General features: G+C 37.7%; 1 protein-coding gene across 1 annotated transcript in view; it reads right to left on the bottom strand.

The window, feature by feature from the left end:
• Nucleotides 1-26,693, bottom strand: part of DPH6 (diphthamine biosynthesis 6) — a 176,802-nt gene that overhangs the window by 9,410 nt on the left and 140,699 nt on the right. The window contains exon 7 of the mRNA XM_033190651.1: nt 640-734. Coding sequence (XP_033046542.1) covers nt 640-734 — 95 coding nt within the window. The remainder of the gene's footprint in view (nt 1-639; nt 735-26,693) is intronic.

The following is a 26,693-nucleotide window of genomic DNA, read 5'->3' as shown; positions in this document are numbered from 1 at the left end:
GATAAAGTGTTCTCTTAGCATATAAAAAGAGCAACATAAATTAGAGCATGGATAATAAGGTAACAAACTGAAGAAAGTTTCTGTTTTTCACTACATTAATTTTAACAATTTATGGCAAAGAAATCATACTACTCACCATCAACTAAATTCATTTAAAAACAAAGTTTATTTGTAAAAATAACCCCAAATAACTGAAGAGAAACATTTAGCATTACCATTCTAAGTTGTTAAAGCCAAGAAAAAGAAAAAAGAGGATGGAGTTAATGGAACCCACAGGCTACTGATGTGGCAGTTTATCAAATGTAGCTGTAATGAAAGATAAATAATACAGGCAATTCACACTTCATGAAAGGATAAAAGTGTCAGTGTGTAGGTACCAGTTTTACTGCAGGCCATAATCAGCAAGTAAACGAAAGTGCAATGTCTAAAAAGTTTATAGTCTTCTATGAAGGCCTCGTCTTGTCAGGTATTGATTTAGGTATTCAGACAACTTCACTGGTATTAAACAAATTGAGTGTTTGTGAACTTAGAGGACATGTTCTATTTTTCCCAACAAAAGTTGCCTCAAGCTTAATGTTAAGTTGCTTCCATCACTTAAATTTATGGGAAAAAAAAGAAAATGCTGAAATGGTATCTTACACAATTATTTTCTTCTTAAATAGAGGGCAATCCAAAGTGAAAGTTTCATACTCTCCACCTTCTCCACAAACATGTACTCCATACTTCTTAGAAAGCTGAAAATAGGGAAATACAAAAAACAAGAAAGAAGTTTGAAATTAGACAGCATAAATGCTATCTTATTTGGTCCTAAAAAATCCATACAAAAAACTTTAATTCCAAAATAGTTTGCAAGGTAAGGAAAACTAATTATATTTCTGCTTAAAACATGTTTAAAGTCATTTCAAAAATGTTGTAAGGCATAGGATCTCTAAGAATGCCAAAACTCTTACAAAGAAATAACATTAAGATTATTGTAAATTTGGGGAATGACACTAGCTTTAGATTCAAAGCTAGATTCAGTCACAAAGTAGTAAACAAAAATGTATGCAGCCAAATTGGGCTCCCCCAACTCTTTGCCTTTAAGTGGAAGGAATAAAAACATCGTTTTTAGATAATTTCTCAAGAATACAGAAAAAGCAATACAAGGCCTTTCCTTAGGCCTATGAACAAAAAGAAGTCACATATAGGTTTATTATGCTTGCAGTTATTATTAGGAAAGTTCCGAGGGCACTGAGAACTAGTAAAATTCCAAAGCTGCAGACAAGCCTTAAGAAGGTCCAACTCCAAGAAAAGTTGAGTAACTTACAAATTTGTCTAATCAAACCTGAAATTAAAACAAACAAACAAACAAAAACCAAGCAGCAAAACAAAAAAGCCTATGATTTACATTAAATATAAGCCATACTATTTAAATGGTCTTGATATTGAGAGTAAAAAAATCTCCTATCTGTTTGGCATACGTCTGGCACCAGTGCTGGGGAGCACTCTCCTTTCTACTCTGTGCTAATGACCCTTTCTAACAACTTTCCACCAAACGAACCTTCCAGTCGCATCTTAATGACTTATGACCACTCTCTTTATGTGGGGAGTATACCTTATCATTTATTAATTAGCATTCTTTCATTAGAAAATGTTTTACTGAAGTTCTACGTAATTTCTGTAATCCACTACCAAAGAATAACTAGATTTTTAAACCAAATTTAGTATGGTTATTATCCCACAGAAGTGGTTCTCTTAGTCCCTAGTAAAATAATGTAAGCTGCTATGTTAAACCAAAATATTACCATTATAAAATACTCATATATCCAAGAGGTGACTTATTAAAATCTGGATGTACCCAGTGATATTTTCAATTCACATAAAATATTTCTATCACATTCATTTGTTCAGTCAGTTCTTCGACAAACACTTTTTGAACAATAATTATTAGCCAGGCCTTGCTAGATGACGAAGCTGCAAAAGTAAACAAGATAATGAGACAATCTCCTTGGTCTCTTGAAGCTTACCAAATATACTGTACTCTATATTTTAACATCACACACTAATGATGCAACAGCGATGTTGCCTCTAAAAATGAAAATGCACAATCTCTTCTCCCTTTCTATTACTGATTCACCAGTATTGACACATAGGTTCCAAGTCAAGAAATCGGGATAAAGAACCCAGTGGTTTCTATGGCTGAGGAACCAAGAAATAGCATGACTAAATCCTTACAATATCTTTTGTGGCCTCTCTAAACTCCACTAGCTTCAAGCTCTAACAGACATAAGTACTCATAGAAAAATTCATCTTTGTTGGATTACTTTTAGCCAGCTCGAAGGCCCTTTGATGTCTTGAGAGAACCTCCTCAAGAAGTAAAGCCTATGCCGGCCACTTTCTTTAATGAATCTGCTAAGACACAGCACCTTATTAAAAAGTAGAATCTTTGTAGCACAAAAGCATGATGTATGCATGTGACAGGAAGGTCAGTTTAGGTACCTGAAGCATCCAGATGTGCACATTCCAGAGACTTATTTATGGGGTACAACCTTTCTATTTACTTTTCTAAAAGTTAATGTTACTAATATTCACACTGTTCATCGAAAACAGCAACTTTATTCCTAATCTATCTCAGGTCTGTCTCTGGCTTCGACTAAAAATTTGGATTATTGTATCTCAGCACTTAATCATTCCAAATGCAATTTTTGCCATTCTCTTTGATAAGTTTCTCTATCAATATCATTGTAATGACAAATATTAAGTCACTAACAGACTTTTGAAAAGTTTAATTTCTCCATGAATTTTCATGATTCTTTTCATAATTTAAGTACATAAAATAACAAACTACATTGAAAAATACATAGTTTTCATGCCATCTATTCTTTTTTTTTTTTTTGAGACGGAGTCTCGCTGTGTCGCCCAGGCTGGAGTGCAGTGGCCGGATCTCAGCTCACTGCAAGCTCCGCCTCCCGGGTTCCCGCCATCTATTCTTTAAGTTATTGTTATATGGATGTTTTTAAAGCTATGTAAGTTTGTTAAGAAAAGTATAGAGAGAATTTTAAGGCCGAGGCCAGGAACTAGATGCTAATAGCCTTCAAAGTCATGACAATCAAAAATGTCTGCAGACATTGCCAGGTGTCATTGGTGGAAAAAAAAATCCCAGCTACTCAGGAGGCTGAGGCTGGAGAATCGCTTGAACTTAGGAGGCAGAGGTTGCAGTGAGCCGAGATCACACCATTGTACTACAGCCTGAGGGTCAAGAGTGAAACGCCATCTCAAAAAAATAAAAATAAAAATAAAAAATCACCCCTCATTGAGAACCACTGGCATTGCCGTTACCACCCCTATACCTGCAGGGATGAGCAGAAGGAACAGCTACAAATGGGATCTAATTAAACTAGAGAGCTTCTGCACAGCAAAAGAAACTTTCATCAGAGTGAACAGGCAACCTACAGAATGGGAGAAAATTTTTGCAATCTATCCATCTGACAAAGGGCTAATATCCAGAATCTACAAGGAACTTAAACAAATTCACAAGAAAAAAACAACCTCATCAAAAAGGTGAAGGATATGAAAAGACACTCTCAAAAGAAGACATTTATGTAGCCAACAAACATATGAAAAAAAGCTCATCATCATTGGTCATTAGAGAAATGCCAATCAAAACCACAATTAGATACCATCTCATGTCAGTCAGATTGGCGATCATTAAAAAGTCAGGAAACAACAGATGCTGGAGAGGATGTGGAGAATTAGGAATGCTTTTATACTGTTGGTGGGAGTATAAATTAGTTCAACCATTGTGGAAGACAGTGTGGCGATTCCTTAAGGATCTAGAACTAGAAATACCATTTGACCCAGCAATCCCATTACTGGGTATATACCCAAAGGATTGTAAATCATTCTACTATAAAGACACATGCACACGTATGTTTACTGCAGCACGTTCACAATAGCAAAGACTTGGAACCAACCCAAATGCCCATCAATAATAGACTAGATAAAGAAAATGTGGCACATATATAGCATGGAGTACTATGCAGCCATAAAAAAAGGATGAGTTCATGGCCTTTGCAGGGACGTGGACGAAGTTGGAAACCATTATTCTCAGCAAACTAACACAGGAACAGAAAACCAAACACTGCATCTTCTCACTCATAAGTGGGAGGTGAACAATGAGAACACATGGATACAGGGAGGGGAACATCACATACCAGGGCCTGTCAGGGGGTGGGGGTCTAGGGGAGGGATAGCATTAGGAGAAATACCTAATGTAGATAACAAGTTGATGGTTGCAGCAAACCACCATGGCATGTGTATACCTATGTAACAAACCTGCACATTCTGCACATGTATCCCAGAACTTAAAGTATAATAATAATAATTTTAAAAAGGCAATACGATTTCTTTAAAAACTTATTTTATAATTTTCATTTGTATAAAAGTATGTTTATTGTTTCACATATATCTAAATTGTGCTGTGTTCTCTTTTAGAGAAGGTGAAAATTGGGTTGCTATCTAATGTTAGGGTAAGTTTTGAAAACATCTGAACAGATGTGGCTAACTTGGGTGATTTCATGGTTTGTAAGAATGCCTTGAAGTCTCAGCATTTTAAAAATGAATTCCAAGTAAATTAAAAAGAAATTACTTACATGAATCTATTTTTTTCTGGCACACTTATTTATATAGATAAATATTCATATTCATAATACTTCCAATGGAATACTGCTGATTATTGAACTGAATGGCTAAGAGCATCATGATATCCCTAACACTGTAATAATCACAACTGTTGAATTTCTTATTAAATCAAACTTTTTCTTCTTTTAAATCAGTCTCATTTATCTGTTAGTCATTTTAAAATGGAAAAAAAAAGCCAAACTCATACTTCTTCACCTCCACCCCGACTAAGAGGAAACAATGAGGTTTACAAAAATCACAATTTCATTTTATAAATGGTATTCTCAACATAGAAGATAATTCATTCATAACACTTATTAAGGATATATTTATTGAATATCTACTACAGGCTTAGTAGTGTTTTAGATACTAGGGATAAAAACGGGAGCAGCCATGTATCCTGCATAAAATAGCTTATTGTCTTGTACAGACAGAAAGTTAAATGAGCAATTACAATATAGGGTAGTGATTATTTTGGCAGGTGCATGAAATGCTGTGGTAATATAAAGCAGGGTACCTAACTAAAAGGAACTTAAAAGGCTTCTCAAAGTAAATAAAACTTAAACTGAATTCTAAAGGATTAAGTTAACCCTGAAAGATGGAAGGGGAATGAGAGAAGGCAAGAGAGAATGAACGAATATTCCAGAAGAAACTGCACGTGTTAAATCCCAGAGCACATGATAGGTACTAGAAATTTAAACGAGTTTGGCATAGCTGAGCATAACTGGATGAATAATGGCAGTGAGACAAGGCTGAAAGGCTAGACACAGGACAGGTCAGAGACAACCCTTGGAGAGGTTTTAAGCAAAAAACTGACCTGACTGCATCTGTATTTTAGAAACATCATTTTGGATGAATGATGGAGAATGGGCCCAGATGTAAGTCTAGAAGCAAAAAGAACTGAGCAGTTGCTGGAGGAATCTAAGCAGGAGGTGGAGGTTTCCCAAGCTGGCAAGCAGCAGTGGGGATGGAAAGGAGAGACTAGATATTTTGAGAGATTTTCTTTGGAGGCTGAAACTATAGGAGAGTAAACGTAGTATCTCTTCCTCCTTCATCACAGCGTTCATGGTTGAGGACTTTATGACAAAAGATGAATTAGAAGAGAAAAGCAGAAAAGCATACAAATCTATTTAATAAGTTTTATGTGACATGGGAAGACTTCATAATGGAATGAAGATCCAAAGAAACAAGAAATGATCTAATGGTAATAAACTGGGGTAGAACTCAGCAAGGTCAATTTGTTCAGATTTTTTTCTGTATCCCTGTGTGACATTCCTTTCCTCTGGGCATAGAGAGGATGGCTCCAGAATGAAGGTCTTAAGACTTTAGGGGAAAGTCAAAGGATTCTTTTATGGCCCACTTCAGGGCCATAAAATGAATGGAGGGAGGTCAGAAAGTGACCTTCCTGCTTCTGCTGTTTTCCTGAATGTCAAGGTGGCATATTTTGGGATAGTGTGTCCTGAATTCCATCAAAATTAATGATTAATTGAAGGGAGGATTGAGGAAAGTTAAAAAAGAAATTTAGGAAAATTCCCAGCTTTCTGCATTTGGAAAGTGGATAGATGGTAGTTCTGTTTACTGATATAGAGAACTCAGTTCTCTATATAGTAGTTTTCTGGGAGAGTCCAATGGCCTTATCCTTTTCCAATTTATGTGGCATATAATACCACTTACGTCTCAAATCTTTCCGATTATCTTCCTCAGGCTTCCACATTACTATATTTTCTAAGTTATTGTTATGCCTCTCTGACTCATTTCCCTCCTGCTGTTCCTAAGTTATAAATATCCCTCACTGTTTTCTCTAGAATATGTTCTTCTCTCTTAATGCATTCCCTATAACAGCACCATGCACTCCATGGCTTCAACCATCACCTTTATGCTATTCTGCTGCTGCTAATACTATCACTACTAATTAAAGACTATTTGGTTTATGCCTTAAGGTTAAGATAATGATATTATCATCTTATTTAATACTCAAAATGACTTTAAAAAATAAAAAAAGAGCACAGGCTTGAAATCAGATAAACTTAACCATAAATTCCAGTTTTGCTACTTCCCAGCTGGGCAATGGAAACATTCACCCCATAAGTGATTCCTCGTCGTAAATAATAGTACTGATCTCATAGATGATTAAACAAATTAATGCATAAAAAGCACTTAGCACAATGTACAGCACTTAGTAAGCACTTAATAAAAACACAACTTAATTCTAAGTGGGCAAGGTTCATGTTGTAGTGAGGCACAGTGAAAGCAGCATTGCATAATCGGTTAAAAGCACTGGCTTTGGAGACAGACAGTTCTTCGTTCATTCAAATCCCGGCTGTCACTTTCTGGCTACATGATCTTAGGTTACGCAAGTGCTTTCTCTGAGGCTTGAACTTGTGATCTGTAACATGGAGATGACAATAGTGCCTACCTGATTGTTTTCAGGAAGAAAATCCCATGAATGGAATAATGAAAGTGCCACCCAGCACGTAACACACACTCAATAAAGGGGCTGCTAATTTCATTTTTTACTCTTTTCCACAGGTAAAAACTAGTTTGATTTGCAAAAGTTATCAGCTTAGAACCAAACAAAACCAGAATTTAAAGTCATGTTTGACTCTTCATAATTTCCTGATAGATAACAAACCTTAGGCTTTAGCCTGAACATGTCCATTGTGCTGCAATCTCATAGGTTAAAAAACATATGCCTTTGGTTTATATAATCTAAAATTAAATATGTGTAAGATCAAGCTTATCATGTTCTTTCTCAACCCTGTTCTCCTCTGCATATAAACTGGAAGCAAATAAACATTTCCAGTTTTCCCAATCATTATGTGTGGACTAATCTTCAATTTTTTCTCCTCTAGCTCCTGGCAATTTGGTGCTAATTTCTTTTTCAATCTTCCATAAAAATCTTTCTTTCAGCTTTGTTCCATCTCTCCATTCCTACTGTCAGTGGTTACATACTATGAGCCCTCACACCTGTTTCCCGTAACAGCATCTTACACTCCTTTTCATTTCCATCTTCTACTCCTAATCCATGAATACTGCTGCCAGATTAAATCTCCTGAGATTTCTTTCAATAATATAAATCTCAGTTGAAGAGACTTCTAAAATTTATTTCTTACCCCAAATCACTTGGCCCATCTCTTTTTTTTTTTTTTTTTTTTGAGACGGAGTCTTGCTCTGCCGCCCAGGCTGGAGTGCAGTGGCCGGCTCTCAGCTCACTGCAAGCTCCGCCTCCCAGGTTCACGCCATTCTCCTGTCTCAGCCTCCCGAGTAGCTGGGACTACAGGCGCCCGCCTCATCGCCCGGCTAGTTTTTTGTATTTTTTTTTTTTTTAGTAGAGACGGGGTTTCGCCGTATTAGCCAGGATGGTCTCGATCTCCTGACCTCGTGATCCGCCCGTCTCGGCCTCCCAAAGTGCTGGGATTACAGGCTTGAGCCACCGCGCCCGGCCTTGGCCCATCTCTTAAGGCTTTTCACGAATGGGCCTTACTTTCCCACCTAACCTATTCTTACTGATCTACCAACACCAGCTCTTAGTTTCATTTAGACCAAATTTCTTTGCTGTTCTTGAATGCCTTCTTGTCAAAGAGTCTTCATTCATATTGATTCACTTTGTTGCCACCACCCATCTTTCAAATCAGTCCTAACCCTTTCATCAGTTACTCGAGGTCATGTGGGCATCTTCCATCTTTTAGCTCCCAAGTGACTCTACCTAGTTAAATTTATTAGGGATCTCCCTCCCTCACTTTCTATACTCTACATTTCATGGAAAATGCCAAGTCTTTGATTTATTTTGTAGTTCTTATAGCAGTTAGCATAGAACTAGACACAGAAGTCCTTATATGTAGCAGCTAGCATAGAACTCGGTATAGAAGTTCTTACACATTTATTCAATTCTATCAGTACCACATGACATTATCAACTAACAGCTCATCTACAACATGCATTCAGATAAATGTGAGGGTCATATTGGAATAGCCACTAACTGCCGAGGACCTGCACCTCTTTTTGTTAAATACTACAATCAATAGACACCACTGCCAGTTACTCTACTTAAAACACACCTTTGAGAATCCCACTGTCTTCCTTTAAAACCTTCAGTTACTCCTCATTGTTAACATCCTCCTCCAGTATTCAAAATCTCTCACGATATGGCTTCAAATTCTTTTGTCAGCTTTATCAATTTATATATACTTATCACAACGCAAGAATTCCTCTGGCTGTTCCTACCATCATGATCTCTAGCCAAAATACGATTTATCTCCAAGCTAGCAGAAACTAACCGAGCCCCATTCAACCTAACAGAAGGTGAAGCAGAGTTAGTTAGTCATGGGCTTTAATGTCAAACATGCCGTAGGCCCATTTGCCCTTCAATACTCAAAGTATATTCCAAATAAATGAGACTAACTTCTGAAAATACATTGTGTTTCTCCTTCCTCATGTGTTGGTACAAACTGTTCTCTAACCTACAACAATCCAGCCAGTCAAAAATCCTACCTATCCTTCAAGCTCATTAGGGCTATCAATTTATCTCTAAAGTTACTCTGAATTCTCTCACAACATGTAACCTTTTTCCTTGAAGTTCTGTGATACATGATTTTTACTCTCTTAAAGTACATTTTAATACCGCTTATAATTTTTATTTATAATAGCCATTGGATGTCTCAATCATAAAGTTCTATATATCCTTCCAGCTTGGTTATGTTCAAAATTCAAAATCTTCTTTCAAAGATGTTCTAAACCCTTTTGACTTCCAAGGTCAGTTAAAGGCATTTTTTCCCATAAAGTCACCACTGCAGGGAACAAGTCTTAAAATTCTGTCTTTCTCACACACAACTTCAAGTCAATTTTTGTGAACTTTGCTTTCCCTTTCGTTTTTAAGTAATAGGTAGCTGGGGACTGCAAACTGTGCTTTTGTCAAGCCTATAAGGAAGACCAGTTAACTTCTACAGAAGAGTGAGAAGAAAATGTGTGAGTTAACAATAACTGGATCTAATCTTTTATGAGGTGGGGAATCATTTAGGAAAGGAAGTCTGTATTTTAAAATATGTGCCTTTCTTGAGTTAAAAATGAATACATGCCCTAACAAGCTTTAAGCCTGAAATCTAAGTTGCATTTATCCAGGTTTAGCTCTTGCAGCACCCAGCAGAGTGGTATGCTTCTTAAGTATAGTCAATACATTTCTGTTTATCTTTGACTCAAGGCTGGAGGCCAGATTTCCCGATATTTTGAGAGTTGGCTTAGAAAAAGCAACTAAACCTACATACTCATAATTTTTAAAAATATAAATATAATTTTGCTCTTCCATCTAGCACATGACTTAGATGATCATAAGAAATCTCAAAGAATAACTGCTACTGGTAAAGATGGTAGATTGAATCTATGCATCTACTCTCACTCCCTTTTAAAATGTTACTGGAAAATATTTCATAAAATGGCATAAACCCACAGAGATGGAGAACACAGGAGAGGAGGTGACAGCATTAACCAGTTTATCAGGACCAAGAACACTGAGCCTGTGGCCAACAATGGGGAATGCTGAGGACCAATCTGATTTACACAATAGAATAATCAAAAGGGTAAGGAGCTAGTGACACCAGGTACCTCTGGAAGTGAGAGGGAAAGAAAAAGGGCACTAATTAACAAGCAGTCGGATTCTTAGGTCCCTCTCTAGGCTACTGCTTCTCTTCTACCCTGGCAGAATGCTGGAGGTTTATTCCCTGCAGCAGATAAACAGAGGAACTGGCCTGGGAGAAATGAGACATAGTTAAGGACAGAGGTATATAATAAAAATAGGTGGAATCAAATTATATATATATATATATTATATATATTGTACATATTACACGCACACGCACACACACACACACACACACATGATTCTGAGACCTCTAGCTATTTTTCCCAATCAACTCCTAGAAAAAAGCAAATTAGAGCATGCTATCACCTTCAAGACAGGAGAATGGAGAATCCTTTGCTTTGGAATATGAACAACTCAGATTAAGTAGTCTTGCTATACTTTTTGTGATACTGTGAAATAGTAAGAAATAAATATCTGTTCTCTGCCCCTGGTTCCCAAGATGGAGCTCCTAATACTCTTGTAGATAGAGTGCCAGGAGAATCTTTTGTTCTAACATTTGGTCTTTGACCCCAGTTCCGGAGACAGAGCTCCTAAGACCTTTGTAATTTCCTGAGTGATAGAAACATCTTTTGTTCTAATGAGGTGACCCTTGGTGGGCTCCTGGATAGCCTCAGGATGGGCAATGGTTGCCAGGGAAACCAACCTTGTGATTAGATGGTTGGAACTTACAGCCCTATCCCCTAGCTATGTGGAAATGGAAAAGTGCTCAAAGTTTAGTTGCCCACCAATGGCCAATGACGTAATCAATCACACCTACATAATGAAGCCTCCATGAAAACCCGAAAGGACAGGGTTCAGAGAGCTTCCAGATCGCTGATCACATGCAGTTGCCTGGAGGATGGTGCACTGAGAGACAGCCTGGAAGCTCCGTGCCGCCTTTCTACATACATTGCCCTCTGTATCTCTGCAGCTGGTTGTTCCTCTGTATCCTAAACTATAAGCTTTATGAACAAACCAGTAAATGTAAGTAAAGATTTTCCCAGAGTCTGTGAGCTGTTCACACAAATTAATGGAACCCAAGGAAAAGGTCATTGGAATGCCTGATTTATGGCCAGTTAGTCAGAAGTAGAGTTAACAACCTACTACCTGTGGTTGGCATCTGAAGTGGTGGCAGTCTTGTGGGACTAAGCCTTTAACCTGTGGTATCAGAATTGAATAGAATAGTAAGACAGACAGTTGGTGTTTGCTGGAGAATTGCTTGGTGTGTGGGAAAAACCTCACACATCTGGTGTCACAAGTGTTGTACTGAGTGGTGTGCAAGCATAGAGAAAAAAATAGTTTATTTTTTCTTCAGATTCTCCTATAGTAAAACTCGGGGTCAAAAAGCTCCATCCACATACCTAGTGCTTACAATCAAATTCTTAGGCTCCCTGCTCTTAAATATTAGCATAGTAACACAGATTACAAGAAATCTGAGGAACATTTCTAAAATGAAAGTTAGAGACCAAAACAAACAGTGAAGAAAACAGACTATGCATGGGAGAAGAAAATGAAAACAAACAAAAGCTATTAATATTCTTAGGGAGATTAGAGAATATATTACACTAATGATTGGGTATTATAGATTTAAACAAAAAGAACATTTAAAGAACAAAAAATTAGCTTTTAAAAATTAAAAATGACATAAAACAAGATTGGAAGCAAAATTTAGAAATTCTAGAAAGAACAAAATGAATAAGATCAAAATTAGGAGACAAAAGTTAAAAGTTAAGGAACATTTAAATAACAGAAATAAAGAAGAATTTACAGAATAATAGAAATTCTAAAAGCAAAGCCAGAGGGGAGGTACACCAATGAAATAATTCAAGTAAACTTCCCACAGCTCAAATTTCTTTTTTTTTTTTTTTTTTTTTGAGACGGAGTCTCGCTATGTCGCCCGGACTGGAGTGCAGTGGCCGGATCTCAGCTCACTGCAAGCTCCGCCTCCCGGGTTTACGCCATTCTCCTGCCTCAGCCTCCCGAGTAGCTGGGACTACAGGCGCCCGCCACCTCGCCCGGCTAGTTTTTTTTTTGTATTTTTTAGTAGAGACGGGGTTTCACCGTGTTAGCCAGGATGGTCTCGATCTCCTGACCTCGTGATCCGCCCGTCTCGGCCTCCCAAAGTGCTGGGATTACAGGCTTGAGCCACCGCGCCCGGCTCAAATTTCAAAACTGAATATTATTCCTGTTCCAGCACAGTGGATAAAAACATACACATCCAAGATACACCTAAGAGTCACAATTCTCGGGGCAAAACGAACATTCCATACACTTCCAAAGAAGAAATGGAGAGAGAGGGAGAAAGTCATCACATACTACACTTAGTCAGGAATCAGAATGGCTTTGGGCTTTTCAACAGTACACCAAGCTACAAGGCAATGAAGCAATACTATCAACATCCAGAAGGAAAATCAATCCCAAAACAGAATTCTATGACCAGTTACAGAATCAATCAAACGTGAGGAAAGACTGAAGACATTTTCAGGTATGCACAGTCTTCAAAAATTTACTCCCATGGGTTCTTTCTTAGAAATCTCTTGGAGAATGTGCTTCACAAAAATAAGAGTAAACAAAGGAAAACACTGGATCCAGGCAACAAGGACTCTCAACACAGAAAGAAGGTAAAGAAAACCCCAGTATTATGAGGACATGCTCGAATGTTAGCCTTATAATAGGCATAGCGAGAACCTGGCTCAGATTAGATCAAGTCAGAAGGCTCTGGAAAAGACTTCTTCAGGAAGAAACTGACAAAATACTTCATAGGTCTGAACATCTGGTTAAGAGATTAGAAAACTGGCAATGAGTGTAGTGCTGAATTTGTAGTAAGTACAGAGACTACTAAATAAATGAAACAAGAAAATTATTCACTCGAGAAAAAATAAAAGTTGTACAGGAAAAGAAAGGTTTATTACCAGAGTTGACTATCTCAGCTGTGTATTGGGTTTTTACAGTTATTATAATATAAACACTGGATACTGATCCAATCAGACTTGCAATATAACCATATAGGAAGATGGAAGGAGGGAAAGAGAACACATATGTAATGGAGGGAAAGGGAGTAAACACAGTGAAATCTGCATATTTCAGAGTGGAAAGTCAATAAATAATGCTAATATTAGTGGTGGTGGCAGTGAATCGTGAAGTAGTAATGCAAACATACAATTCAGAGACATAGAGGTAAGTATCAAAAACAACACAGAAGGTTGTTTCTGTATCAAAGACTGAAGAACCATTTGAGAATATAAACCTTGACTAACATTGAAAAATATTACAAAATCAGCATTTCTGCCAGTGGATGCCACCGAGGAAGCATTGTTAAAGTCTCTCTTCCCCCTGCCATCATGTCTAAGTCAGAGTCTCCAAAAGGGCCTGAACAGCTGAGGAAGCTCTTACCGGAGGGTTGAGCTTTGAAACAACCGATGAGAGCCCAAGGAGCCATTTCGAGCAACGGGGAACGCTCACAGACTGTGTGGTAATGAGAGATCCAAACACCGAGAATTCTGGGGCTTTTGGTTTGTCTCAGATGCCACTGTGGAGGAGGTGGATGCAGCCATGAATGCAAGGCCACACAAGGTGGATGGAAGAGTTGTGGAACCAAAGAGAGCTGTCTCAAGAGAAGATTATCAAAGACCAGGTGCCCACTTAACTGTGAAAAAGATATTTGTTGGTGGCATTAAAGAAGACACGGAAGAACATCACCTAAGAGATTATTTTCAACATGATGGAAAAATTGAAGAAAAGGGGCTTTGCCTTTGTAACCTTTGATGACCATGACTTCGTGGATAAGACTGTCATTCAGAAACACCATACTGTGAATGGCTACAACTGTGAAGTTAGGAAGGTCCTGTCAAAGCAAGAGATGGCTAGTGCTTCATCCAGCCAAAAAGGACAAAGTGGTTCTGGAAACTTTGGTGGTGGTCGTGGAGATAAATTTCAGTGGGAATGACAACTTTGGTAGTGGAGGAAACTTCAGTGGTCATGGTGGCTTTGGTGGCAGCTGTGGTGCTGGTGGGTATGGTGGCAATGGGGATGGCTATAATGGATTTGGTAATGATGGTGGTTATGGAGGAGGTGGCCCTGGTTACTCTGGAGGAAGCAGGGGCTATGAAAGTGGTGGATAGCATTAGGGAAACCAGGGCAGTGGTTATGGCAGGAGTAGCAGCTATGACAGCTGTAACAATGGAGGCAGAGGTGGCTTTGGTGGTGGTAGTGGAAGCAATTTTGGAGGTGGTGAAAGCTACAATGATTTTGGCAATTACAACAATCAATCTTCAAATTTTGGAACCATGAAGGTAGGAAACTTTGGAGGCAGAAACTCTGGCTCCTACGGTGGTGGAGGCCAATACTTTGCTAAACCATGACACCAAGGTGACTATGGTGTTTCCAGTAGCGGCAGTAGCTACAACAGTGGCAGAAGATTTTAATTATTGCCAGGAAACAAAGCTTAACAGGAGAGGAGAGCCAGAGAAGTTGACAGGGAAACTACAGGTTACAACAGATTTGTGAACTCAGTCAAGCACAGTGGTGGCAGGGCCTAGCTGCTACAAAGAAGACATGCTTTAGACATATACTCATGTGTATGGGCAAAAAACTCAAGGACTGTATTTGTGACGAGTTTTATAACAGGTCACTTTAATTTCTCTTCTGTGGAAAGTGTAAAGCATTCCAACAAAGGGTATTATTGTAGATTTTTTTGTGCGCCCATGCTGTTGATTGCTAAATGTAATAGTCTGATCGTGATGCTGAATAAATGTGTCTTTTTAAAAAATGTGCTGTGTAGTTAGTCTACTCTGAAGCCATCTTGGTAAATTTCCCGAATAGTGTGAAGTTAGAATTCCTTCAGGGTGATGCTAGGTTCTATTTGGAATTTATATACAACCTGCTTAGATGGAGAAGCCATTGTCTTCAGAAACCTTTGTGTAGCTGAACTGATAGTTACTGCTGTGACCTGAAGTTCACCATAAAAATGGATTACCCAAGCAAAATCATGAAATTATTGGTTATAAAAATGAGTGTTGACACATCCTATGCAATATATCTAAATTGAATAATGGTACCAGATAAAATTATAGATGGGACTGAAGCTTGTATATCATCCATTATCATGTGTAATCAATAAATTAATTCTCTTGAAAAAAATTACAAAATTAGAATACTATTAATAAACAAGGAAGCTGTTCAAAGAATAGTTCTAAACATTTAATAGTGCAATTTGTATTAAAATTCACCTTCCTTTTGGAAAATGAGAAAATGATCTTAGGACACAAAGCCCACAAAACCATTATATAATCCATTATTCACTTATAAGATGATAATTTCAAAATTCTACAGAAGTTTAAGAAACAATGGCTAAAATTATTTCACAGAGTAGTTAGTGTGTAAGTCTTAAATCTTTTGTATTCTTTAACCCAGAAATTACATTCCTAGGAAGTTAAGAAAACAATAACCAGAAATGTGCATGAAGATTTATTAGAAAATATGACAATCATAATGTTATTTTTAATGATTTAGAAAAACCAATCTTTCCAACAAGATTACTTATATAATTATTTCATTATGCATATGTCATAAGTAAATAAGTAATTATATGTTCATATGTAAAATACAAATATCATTAAAATCTACCCAGCCATTAATTAATGTCTTTTCAAAGTAGGGGAGTGGCACCCAATATGGCTGAATAGGAACCGCTCCAGCCTCCAGCTCCCAGAGTGAGTGACACAGAAGACGGATGATTTCTGCATTTTCAACTGAGGTGCAGACCGACACATCACACCTCACATGGCTGGGTACACCCTGAGATGAAGCTTCCAGAGCAAGAATCAGACAGCAACACTTGCTGTTCAGCAATATTCTATCTTCTGCAGCCTATGCTGCTGATACCTAGGCAAACAGGGTCTGAAGTGGACCTCAAGCAAACTCCAACAGACCTGCAGCTGAGGGTCTTGACTGTTGGAAGGAAAACTAACAAACAGAAAGGACACCCACACCAAAACCCCATCAGTATGTCACCATCATCAAAGACCAAAGCCAGATAAAACCACAAAGATGGGGAAAAAGCAGGGCAGAAAAGCTGGCAATTCAAAAAATCAGAGCGCATCTCCCCCTCCAAAGGAATGCAGCTCATCGCCAGCAACGGAACAAAGCTGGACGGAGAATGACTTTGACGAGCTGAGAGAAGAAGGCTGCAGTCGATCAAACTTCTCAGAGCTAAAGAAGGAACTACGTAACCAGCGCAAAGAAACTAAAAACCTTGAAAAAAGAATGGATGAATGGATAACTAGAATAATCAATGCAGAGAAGACCTTAAAAGAACTGATAGAGATGAAAACCATGACACGAGAACTACGTGGCAAATGCAAAAGCTTCAGTAACTGACTCAGTCAACTGGAAGAAAGATTATCATTGATTGAAGATCAAATGAATGAAATGAAGCGAGAAGAGAAATGTAGAGAAAAAAGAGTAAAAAGAAAATGAACAAAGCCTCCAAGAAATATGGCATTATGTCTGATTGGGGTGCCTGAAAGTGATGGGGAAAATGGAACCAAATTGGAGAACACTCTGCAGGATATCATCCAGGAGAACTTCCCCAACCTAGTAACGCAGGCCAACATTCAAATTCAGGAAATACAGAGAACGCCACAAAGATACTCCTCGAGAAGAGCAACTCCAAGACACATAATTGTCAGATTCACCAAAGCTGAAATGAAGGAAAAAATGTTAAGGGCAGCCAGAGAGAAGGGTCAGATTACCCACAAAGGGAAGCCCATCAGACTAACAGCAGATCTCTCGGCAGAAACTCTACAAGCCAGAAGAGAGTGGGGGCCAATATTCAATATTCTTAAAGAAAAGAATTTTCAACCCAGAATTTCATATCCAGCCAAACTAAGTTGCAAAAGTGAAGGAGAAATAAAATCCTTAACAGACAAGCAAATGCTTAGAGATTTTGTCACTACCAGGCCTGCTGTACAAGAGATCCTGAAGGAAGCACTAAACATGGAAAGGAACAACCAGTATCAGTCATTGCAAAAACATGCCAAAATGTAAAGTCCATCGACGCTAGGAAGAAACTGCATCAACTAACGAGCAAAATAACCAGCTAATATCATAATGACAGGATCAAATTCACACATAACAATATTAACCTTAAATGTAAATGGACTAAATGCTCCAATTAAAAGACACAGACTGGCAAACTGGATAGAGTCAAGATGCATCAGTTTGCTGTATTCAGGAGACCCATGCAGAGACACACATAGGCTCAAAATAAAGGGATGGAGGAAGATCTACCAAGCAAATGGAAAACAAAAAAAAAGCAAGGGTTGCAATCCTAGTCTCTGATAAAACAGAGTTTAAACCATCAAAGATCAAAAGAGACAAAGAAGGCCATTACATAATGGTAAAGGGATCAATTCATCAGGAAGAGCTAATTATACTAAATACATATGCACCCAATACAGGAGCACCCAGATTCATAAAACAAGTCCTTAGAGACTTACAAGGAGACTTAGACTCCCATACAATAATAACAGGAGACTTTAACACCCCACTGTCAACAATAGACAGATCAATGCGACAGAAAGTTAACAAGGATATCCAGGAATTGAACTCAACTCTGCACCAAGTGGACCTAATAGACATCTACAGAACTCTCCACCCCAAATCAACAGCATATACATTCTTCTCAGCAGCACATCGCACTTATTCCAAAACTGACCACATGGTTGGAAGTAAAGCACTCCTCAGCAAATGTAAAAGAACAGAAATTATAACAAACTGTCTCTCAGACCACAGTGCAATCAAACTAGAACTCAGGACTAAGAAACTCAATCAAAACCGCTCAACTACATGGAAACTGAACAACCTGCTCCTGAATGACTACTGGGTACCTAACAAAATGAAGGCAGAAATAAAGATGTTCCTTGAAACCAATGAGAACAAAGATACGACATACCAGAATCTCTGGGACACATTTAAAGCAGTGTGTAGAGGAAAATTTTTAGCACTAAATGCCCACAAGAGAAAGCACGGAAGATCTAAAATTGACACCCTAACATCACAATTAAAAGAACTGGAGAAGCAAGAGCAAACACATTCAAAAGCTAGCAGAAGGCAAGAAATAACTCAGATCAGAGCAGAACTGAAGGAGATAGAGACACAAAAAAGTCAATGAATCCAGGAGCCGGTTTTTTGAAAAGATCAACAAAATTGATAGACCGCTAGCAAGACTAATAAAGAAGAAAAGAGAGAAGAATCAAACAGACACAATAAAAAATGATAAAGGGGATATCACCACTGACCCCAAAGAAATACAAATTACCATCAAAGAATACTATAAACACCTCTATGCAAATAAACTAGAAAACCTAGAAGAAATGGATAATTTCCTGGATGCTTACACTCTCCCAAGACTAAACCAGGAAGAAGCTGAATCCCTGAAGAGACCAATAGCAGGCTCTGAAATTGAGGCAATAATTAATAGCCTACCAACCAAAAAAAGTCCAGGACCAGATGGATTCACAGCTGAATTCTACCAGAGGTACAAAGAGGAGCTGGTACCATTCCTTCTGAAACTATTCCATTCAATTGAAAAACAGGGATCCTCCCTAACTCATTTTATGAGGCCAACATCATCCTGATACCAAAGCCTGGCAGAGACACAACAAAAAAGAGAATTTTAGACGAATATCCCTGATGAACATCGATGCAAAAATCCTCAATAAAATACTGGCAAATCGGATTCAGCAGCACATCAAAAAGCTTATCCACCATGATCAAGTGGGCTTCATCCCTGGGATGCAAAGCTGGTTCAACATACGCAAATCAATAAACGTAATCCAGCATATAAACAGAACCAAAGACAAGAACCACATGATTATCTCAATAGATGCAGAAAAGGCCTCTGACAAAATTCAACAGCCCTTCATGCTAAAAACTCTCAATAAATTTGGTATTGATGGAACGTATCTCAAAATAATAAGAGCTATTTATGACAAACCCACAGCCAATATCATACTGAATGGGCAAAAACTGGAAGCATTCCCTTGAAAACTGGCACAAGACAGGGATGCCCTCTCTCACCACTCCTATTCAACATAGTGTTGGAAGTTCTGGCTGGGGCAATCAGGCAAGAGAAAGAAATAAAGGTATTTAGTTAGGAAAAGAAGAAGTCAAATTGTCCCTGTTTGCAGATGACATGATTGTATATTTAGAAAACCCCATCATCTCAGCCCAAAATCTCCTTAAGCTGATAAGCAACTTCAGCAAAGTCTCAGGATACAAAATCAATGTGCAAAAATCACAAGCATTCTCATACACCAGTAATAGACAAACAGAGAGCCAAATCATGAATGAACTCCCATTCACCATAGCTTCAAAGAGAATAAAATACCTAGGAATCCAACTTACAAGGGATGTAAAGGACCTCTTCAAGGAGAACTACAAACCACTGCTCAGTGAAATAAAACAGGACAGAAACAAATAGAAAAACATACCATGCTCATGGATAGGAAGAATCAATATCATGAAAATGGCCATACTGCCCAAGGTAACTTATAGATTCAATGCCATCCCCATTAAGCTACCAATGACTTTCTTCACGGAATTGGAAAAAACTGCTTTAAAGTTCATATGGAACCAAAAAAGAGCCCACATTGCCAAGACAATCCTAAGCCAAAAGAACAAAGCTGGAGGCATCACAATACCTGACTTCAAACTATACTACAAGGCTACAGTAACCAAAACAGCATGGTACTGGTACCAAAACAGAGATATAGACCAATGGAACAGAACAGAGTCCTCAGAAATAATACCACACATCTACAGCCATCTGATCTTTGACAAACCTGAGAGAAACAAGAAATGGGGAAAGGATTCCCTATTTAATAAATGGTGCTGGGAAAATTGGCTAGCCATAAGTAGAAAGCTGAAACTGGATCCTTTCCTTACTCCTTATACGAAAATTAATTCAAGATGGATGAGAGACTTTTTTTTTTTTTTTTTTTTTTTTTTTGGGACGGAGTCTCGCTCTGTCGCCCGGACTGGAGTGCAGTGGCCAGATCTCAGCTCACTGCAAGCTCTGCCTCCTGGGTTTACGCCATTCTCCTGCCTCAGCCTCCCGAGTAGCTGGGACTACAGGCGCCAGCCACCTCGCCCGGCTAGTTTTTGTATTTTTAGTAGAGACGGGGTTTCAGCGTATTAGCCAGGATGGTCTCGATCTCCTGACCTCGTGATCCGCCCGTCTCGGCCTCCCAAAGTGCTGGGATTACAGGCTTGAGCCACCGCGCCCGGCCTGATGAGAGACTTAAATGTTAGACCTGAAACTATAAAAACCCTAGAAGAAAACCTAGGTAATACCATTCATGACACAGGCATGGGCAAGGACTTCATGTCTAAAACACCAAAAGCAATGGCAACAAAAGCAAAAATTGACAAATGGGATCTAATTAAACTAAAGAGCTTCTGCACAGCAAAAGAAACTACCATCAGAGTGAACAGGCAACCTACAGAATGGGAGAACATTTTTGCAATCTACTCATCTAACAAAGGGCTAATATCCAGAACCTACAAAGAACTCAAACAAATTTACAAGAAAAAAGGAAACAACCCCATCAAAAAGTGGGCAAAGAATATGAACAGACACTTCTCAAAAGAAGACATTCATACAGCCAACAGACACATGAAAAAATGCTCATCATCACTGGCCATCAGAGAAATGCAAATCAAAACCACAATGAGATACCATCTCACACCAGTTAGAATGGCAATCGTTAAAAAATCAGGAAACAACAGGTGCTGGAGAGGATGTGAAGAAATAGGAACACTTTTACACTGTTGTTGGTACTGTAAATTAGTTCAACCATTGTGGAAAACAGTGTGGCAATTCCTCAAGGATCTAGAACTAGAAATACCATTTAATCCAGCCATCCCATTACTGGGTGTATACCCAAAGGATTATAAATCATGCTGTTATAAAGACACATGCACACGTATGTTTATTGCAGCACTAGTCACAATAGCAAAGACTTGGAATCAACCCAAATGTCCATCAGTGACAGACTGGATTAAGAAAATGTTGCATATATATACCATGGAATACTGTGCAGCCATAAAAAGGATGAATTTGTGTCCTTTGTAGGGACATGGATGACACTGGAAACCATCATTCTCAGCAAACTATCACAAGAACAGAAAACCAAACACCGCATGTTCTCACTCATAGGTGGGAATTGAACAATTAGATCACTTGGACACAGGAAGGGGAACATCACACACTGGGGCCTATTGTGGGGAGGGCCGGCGGGGGATAGCATTAGGAGATATACCTAATGTAAATGACGAGTTAATGGGTACAGCACACCAACATGGCACAGGTATACATATGTAACAAACCTGCACATTGTGCACCTGTATCCTAGAACTTAAAATATTAAAAAAAAAAAAAAAAAGGCTGGGTGCGGTGGCTCATGCCTGTTTAATCCCAGCACTTTGGGAGGCCAAGGCGGGCAGATCACGAGGTCAGGAGACCGAGACCATCCTGGCTAACAAGGTGAAACCTCGTCTCTACTAAAAATACAAAAACATAGCCAGGCGTGGTGGTGGGTGCCTGTACTCCCAGCTACTTGGGAGGCTGAGGAAGGAGAATGGCATGAATTCAGGAGGCAGAGCTTGCAGTGAGCCAAGATCACGCTACCGCACTCCATCCTGGGTGACAGAGCGAGACACAGTCTCAGGAAGAAAAAAAAGAAAGAAAATAAGGATAAGTGAAAAAAAAAATAAATAAATCAGAGAGAGGGAGAGTTCAATTTCAGGCTATTGAAAAGCAAAAAAAAAAAAAAATAAGCATACATAGTTATGCAGGAAAACGAACATGGTATGTTAGAAGAAAAAGGAGGCAAAATTGTGGTATAGTTTAATCTCATTATGTAAATAAAATATATAGAAGTGTGTACCTACATAACCTTGTATATAAAACAAATTCTCAGGAAATAAATCACGAGAGAATACACCAATATGTGGATTATGTACACTATGGGGCAAGAAAGGTATGATTTTTATTTGCTTTCCTACACTTTATTATATTTTGAATTTTCAGCAATAGCTATTTTTATTTTTCTGCTGTTTTGCTTTTAAATTTTCTGTTAAAAATTGTTTAATTTTATGGGTATATAGTAGGTATATATATATTTATGGAGTATGGGTATCTGCTCAAGTATTTATCCTTTATGTTAGAATCAATCCAATTACACTTTTTTAGTTATTTAAAAATGTGAAATTAAATTATTATTGACTATAGGCCCCGTGTTGTGCTATCAAACACTAGGTCTTATTCATCCTTTATCTTTATTTTTATTTTTTATTTTTGAGACAGGGTCTTACTCTGTCACCTAGGGTGGAGTATGGTGACACAATCATGGCCCATGGCAGCCACGACTTCCTGGACTCAGGTGATCCTCCCACCTCAGTCTAATAAGTAGCTGGCATAGGCATGTGCCACCATGCCTGGCTAGTTTTTTCATATTTTTTGTAGAGTCAATAGTTTGTCATATTACCCAGGCTGGTCTTGTACTCCTGGACTGAAGTGATTCACTCACCTTGGCCTCTCAAAAGTGCTGAGATTAAAGGCATAAACCATCATGCTCAGCTTATTCATTCATTTTTGTTGTTGTTGTTCCCATTAACCATCTCCACCTCCCTGGTGGTCCCCTACTCCCATTTCCGGCCTCTGGTAACCATCCTTTTAGTTTCTATCTCCATGAATTCAATTGTTTTGATTTTTAGATCCCACTAATAAGTGAGAACATGTGATGTTTGTATTTCTGTGCCTGGCTTATTTCACTTAACATAATGACCTCCAGGTCCATCCATGTTGTTGCAAATGACAGAATCTCATTCTTTTTAATGGCTAAACAGTACTTCATTGTGTATAAGTAGCACATTTTCTTTATCCATTCATATGCTGATGGACACTTTGGTTGCTTCCAAATCTTGGGTATTGTGAATAGTGTTGAAACAAACATAGGAGTGCAGATACACCTTTTGATACACTGATTTCCTTTCTTTTGGGTATATATCTAGCAGTGGGATTGCTGGATCATATAGTAGCTCTATTTTTTAGTTTTTTGAAGAGCCTCCAAGCACTTCTCCAGAGTGGTTTTACTAATTAACATTCCCACAGACAGCATATGAGGGTTCCCTTTTCTCCACATCCTCACCAGTATTTATTGCCTATCTTTTGGATAAAAGCCATTTAACTGGTGTAAGATGATAACTCATTGTAGTTTTGATTTGTATTTCTCTGGTGATCAATGATGTTGAACACCTTTTCCTATGTCTGTTTCACATTTGTATGTCTTCTTTTGAGAAACGTCCATTCAATTCTTTCACCCATTTTTGAATTGGATCATTAGATTTTTTTCCCATAGAGTTGAATAAGCTCCTTCTATATTCTAGCTATAAATCTTTTGTGAGATGTGTAGTCTGCAAATATTTTGTTCCATTCTGTGGGTTGTCTCTGCACTTTGTTGACTGTTTTCCTTCACTGTGCAGCTTTTTAACTTGATGCAATCCCATCTGTCCACTTTTGCTTTGGTTGCCTGGTTGGGGAGTGGTATTACTCAATAAGTCTTTGCCCAGATCTGTGTCCTGGAAAAGTTCCCCAATGTTTTCTTGTAGTAGTTTCATAATTTGAATTGCTAGATTTAAGTCTTTAATCCATTTTTATTTGACTGTTGTATAAGGTGAGAGAGAGGGATCAGGTTTTGTTTTTCTGCATATAAATGTCTAGTTTTCCCTACATAATTTATTGAAGAGATTGTTTTCCCCCAATGTATGTTCTCAGCATCTTTGTCAAAAATGAATTTGTTACAGGCGTGTGGACTTGTTTCTGGATTCTCTATCCTGTTCCATTGGTCTGTGTGTCTGTTTTTATGCCAGTACCATGCTATTTTGGTTACTATAGCTCTGTAGCAGAGTTTGAAGTCAGGTAATGTGATTCCTCCAGTTTTGTTCTTTTTGCTATTCTGGGTCTTTTGGGATTCCATATAAATTTTAGGATTTTTTTATACTACTTTTGTGAAAAATGTCATTGGTATTTTGATAGAGATTGCAGTGAATCTGTAGATTGCTTTAGGTAGTATGGACATTTTAATAAAATTGATTCTTCCAATCCATGAACATGGAATGTCTTCATTTTTTAATGTCCACTTCAAGTTTTTCATCAGTGTTTTATAGTTTTCATTGTAGATATATTTCATTTCTTTGGTCAATACCTAGGTATTTAATTTTATTTGTGACTATTGTAGATAGGATTACTTTTGTGGTTTTTCAGATTGTTCACTGTTGGCATATAGAAATGTTATTGATTTTTGTATGTTGATTTTCTGTCCCACAACTTTTCTGGACTTGTTTATCAGTTCTAATAGTTTTTTGTTGGACTCTTTAGGTTTTTTGAAATATAAAATCACATCCTATGCAAGCAAGGATAATTGGACTTTTTCCAATTTCGATGCTCTATATCTTTCTCTTGTCTGATTGTTCTAGCTAAAACGTCCAGTACTATGTTGAATAACTGTGGTGAAAGTGGGCATCTTTGTCATGTTCCACATCTAACAGGAAAAGTTTTCAGTTTTTCCCCATTCAGTATGATACTCGCTGTGGATCTGTCATATAAGGTTTTTATTATGTTGGGGTATGTTCTTTCTATACCCAGTTTTTTGAGGGTTTTTATCATGAAGGGATGTTGAATTTTGTCAAATGCTTTTTCAGCATCAATTGAAATGATAGTAAGGTTTTTGTCTTTCATTCTGCTGATACGATATATTACACTGATTGATCTGTGTATGTTGAACCATCCTTGCATTGCTGGGATAAATTCCACTTGCTCAGATGATTAATCTTTTAAACGTATTGTTGAACTCAGTTTGCTGGTATTTTGTTGAAGATTCTTGCACCAATATTTATCAGAAATACTAGCCTGTAGTGCTCTTTTTATTTTTATTTTTTGACATTTCTTTGTCTGATTTTGGTACAGAGGTAATACTGACCTGATAGGATTATTGTGAAAATATTTGCTTTTCCTCTATTTTTTGGGATATTTTGATTAGGACTGGTATTAGCTCTTCTTTAAATGTTTGGTAGAATTTAGCAGTGAAGCCATTGGGTCCTGGGCTTTTCTTTACTGGTAGACTTTTTGTTACAGCTTTGATCCCATTTCTTGTTATTGGTCTGCTCAGGTTTTGGTTTTCTTCATGGGTCAATTTTGGTAAATTGTCTGCATTAGGAACTTATCAATTTCCTCTAGATTTTCCAATTTACTGGCTTACAGCTACTCACAGTAGCCACTAATGGTCCATTGAATTTCTGTAGTATCAGTTGTAATATTTCATTTTTTTCATATCTGAGTTTATTTGGGTTTTATCTTTCTTTGTTTTCAAAGTCTGGCCAAAGGTTTGTCATTTTAAAAAATCTTCTCAAATAGCCAACTTTTTGTTTCATTGATCTCTTGTATTGTTTTCTTCATTTCAAATTCATTTACTTCTGCACTGATCTTTATTATTTCTTTTCTTCTACTAATTTTTGGTTCAGTTTGCTCTTGCTTTTCTAGTTCTTTAAGATACACTGTTAGGTTGTTATTTAAAGTTTTTCTTCTTTTTTAGATGTAGGCATTTATAGCTATAAATTTCTCTTTTCATATTGCTTTCTTTATCCCATAGGTTTTGGTGGGTTGTTTCCTTTAGCATGTGTTTCAAGGAAATTTTCAATTTCCTTCTGAATTTCTTCATTGACCCAGTAGTCATTCAGGATCACATTGTTTAATTTCCATGTGTGTGTATGGTTTCCAAAATTCCTCTTGTTGTCGATTTGTAGTTTTATTCCATTTAGTCAGAGAAGATATGTGGTAATACTCCAATTATTTTTGAATGTTTTCAGACTGATTTTGTGACCTAACATATGGTATATCCTTGAGAATGATCCATGTGCTGAGGAAAAGAATGTGGATTCTGCAGCCATTAGATAAAATGCTCTGTAAATATCTACTAGATCCATTTTATCTATAGTGCAGATTAAGTACGCTGTTTCTTCATTTCTCATGCTGAAAATGGGGCGTTAACATCTCCAGTCATTATTGTATTGGGGCCTATCTCTCTCTTCAGCTCTAATAACATTTACTTTATATATCTGGGTGCTCCAGGGTTGGGTGCATATATATTTACAATTGTTATATCCTCTTGCTGAATTGACCCCTTTGTCATTATATAATAACCTTCTTTGTCTCTTCTTACAGTTTTCATCTTGAAATCTACGTTGTCTGGTATGAGTATAGCTATTCCTGCTCTGTTTTGGTTTCCATTGGCATGGAAAGTCTTTTTCTATCCCTTTATTTTCAGTGTATGTGTATATTTATAGACGTACACTAAAA

The sequence above is a fragment of the Trachypithecus francoisi genome, unplaced genomic scaffold, assembly GCF_009764315.1.
Source record: "Trachypithecus francoisi isolate TF-2019V2 unplaced genomic scaffold, Tfra_2.0 Lachesis_group3, whole genome shotgun sequence".
Classification (NCBI taxonomy): domain Eukaryota; kingdom Metazoa; phylum Chordata; class Mammalia; order Primates; family Cercopithecidae; genus Trachypithecus; species Trachypithecus francoisi.
The sequence above is the reverse complement of the archived record's forward strand: the minus strand, read 5'-3'. Positions and strand labels throughout refer to the sequence as shown.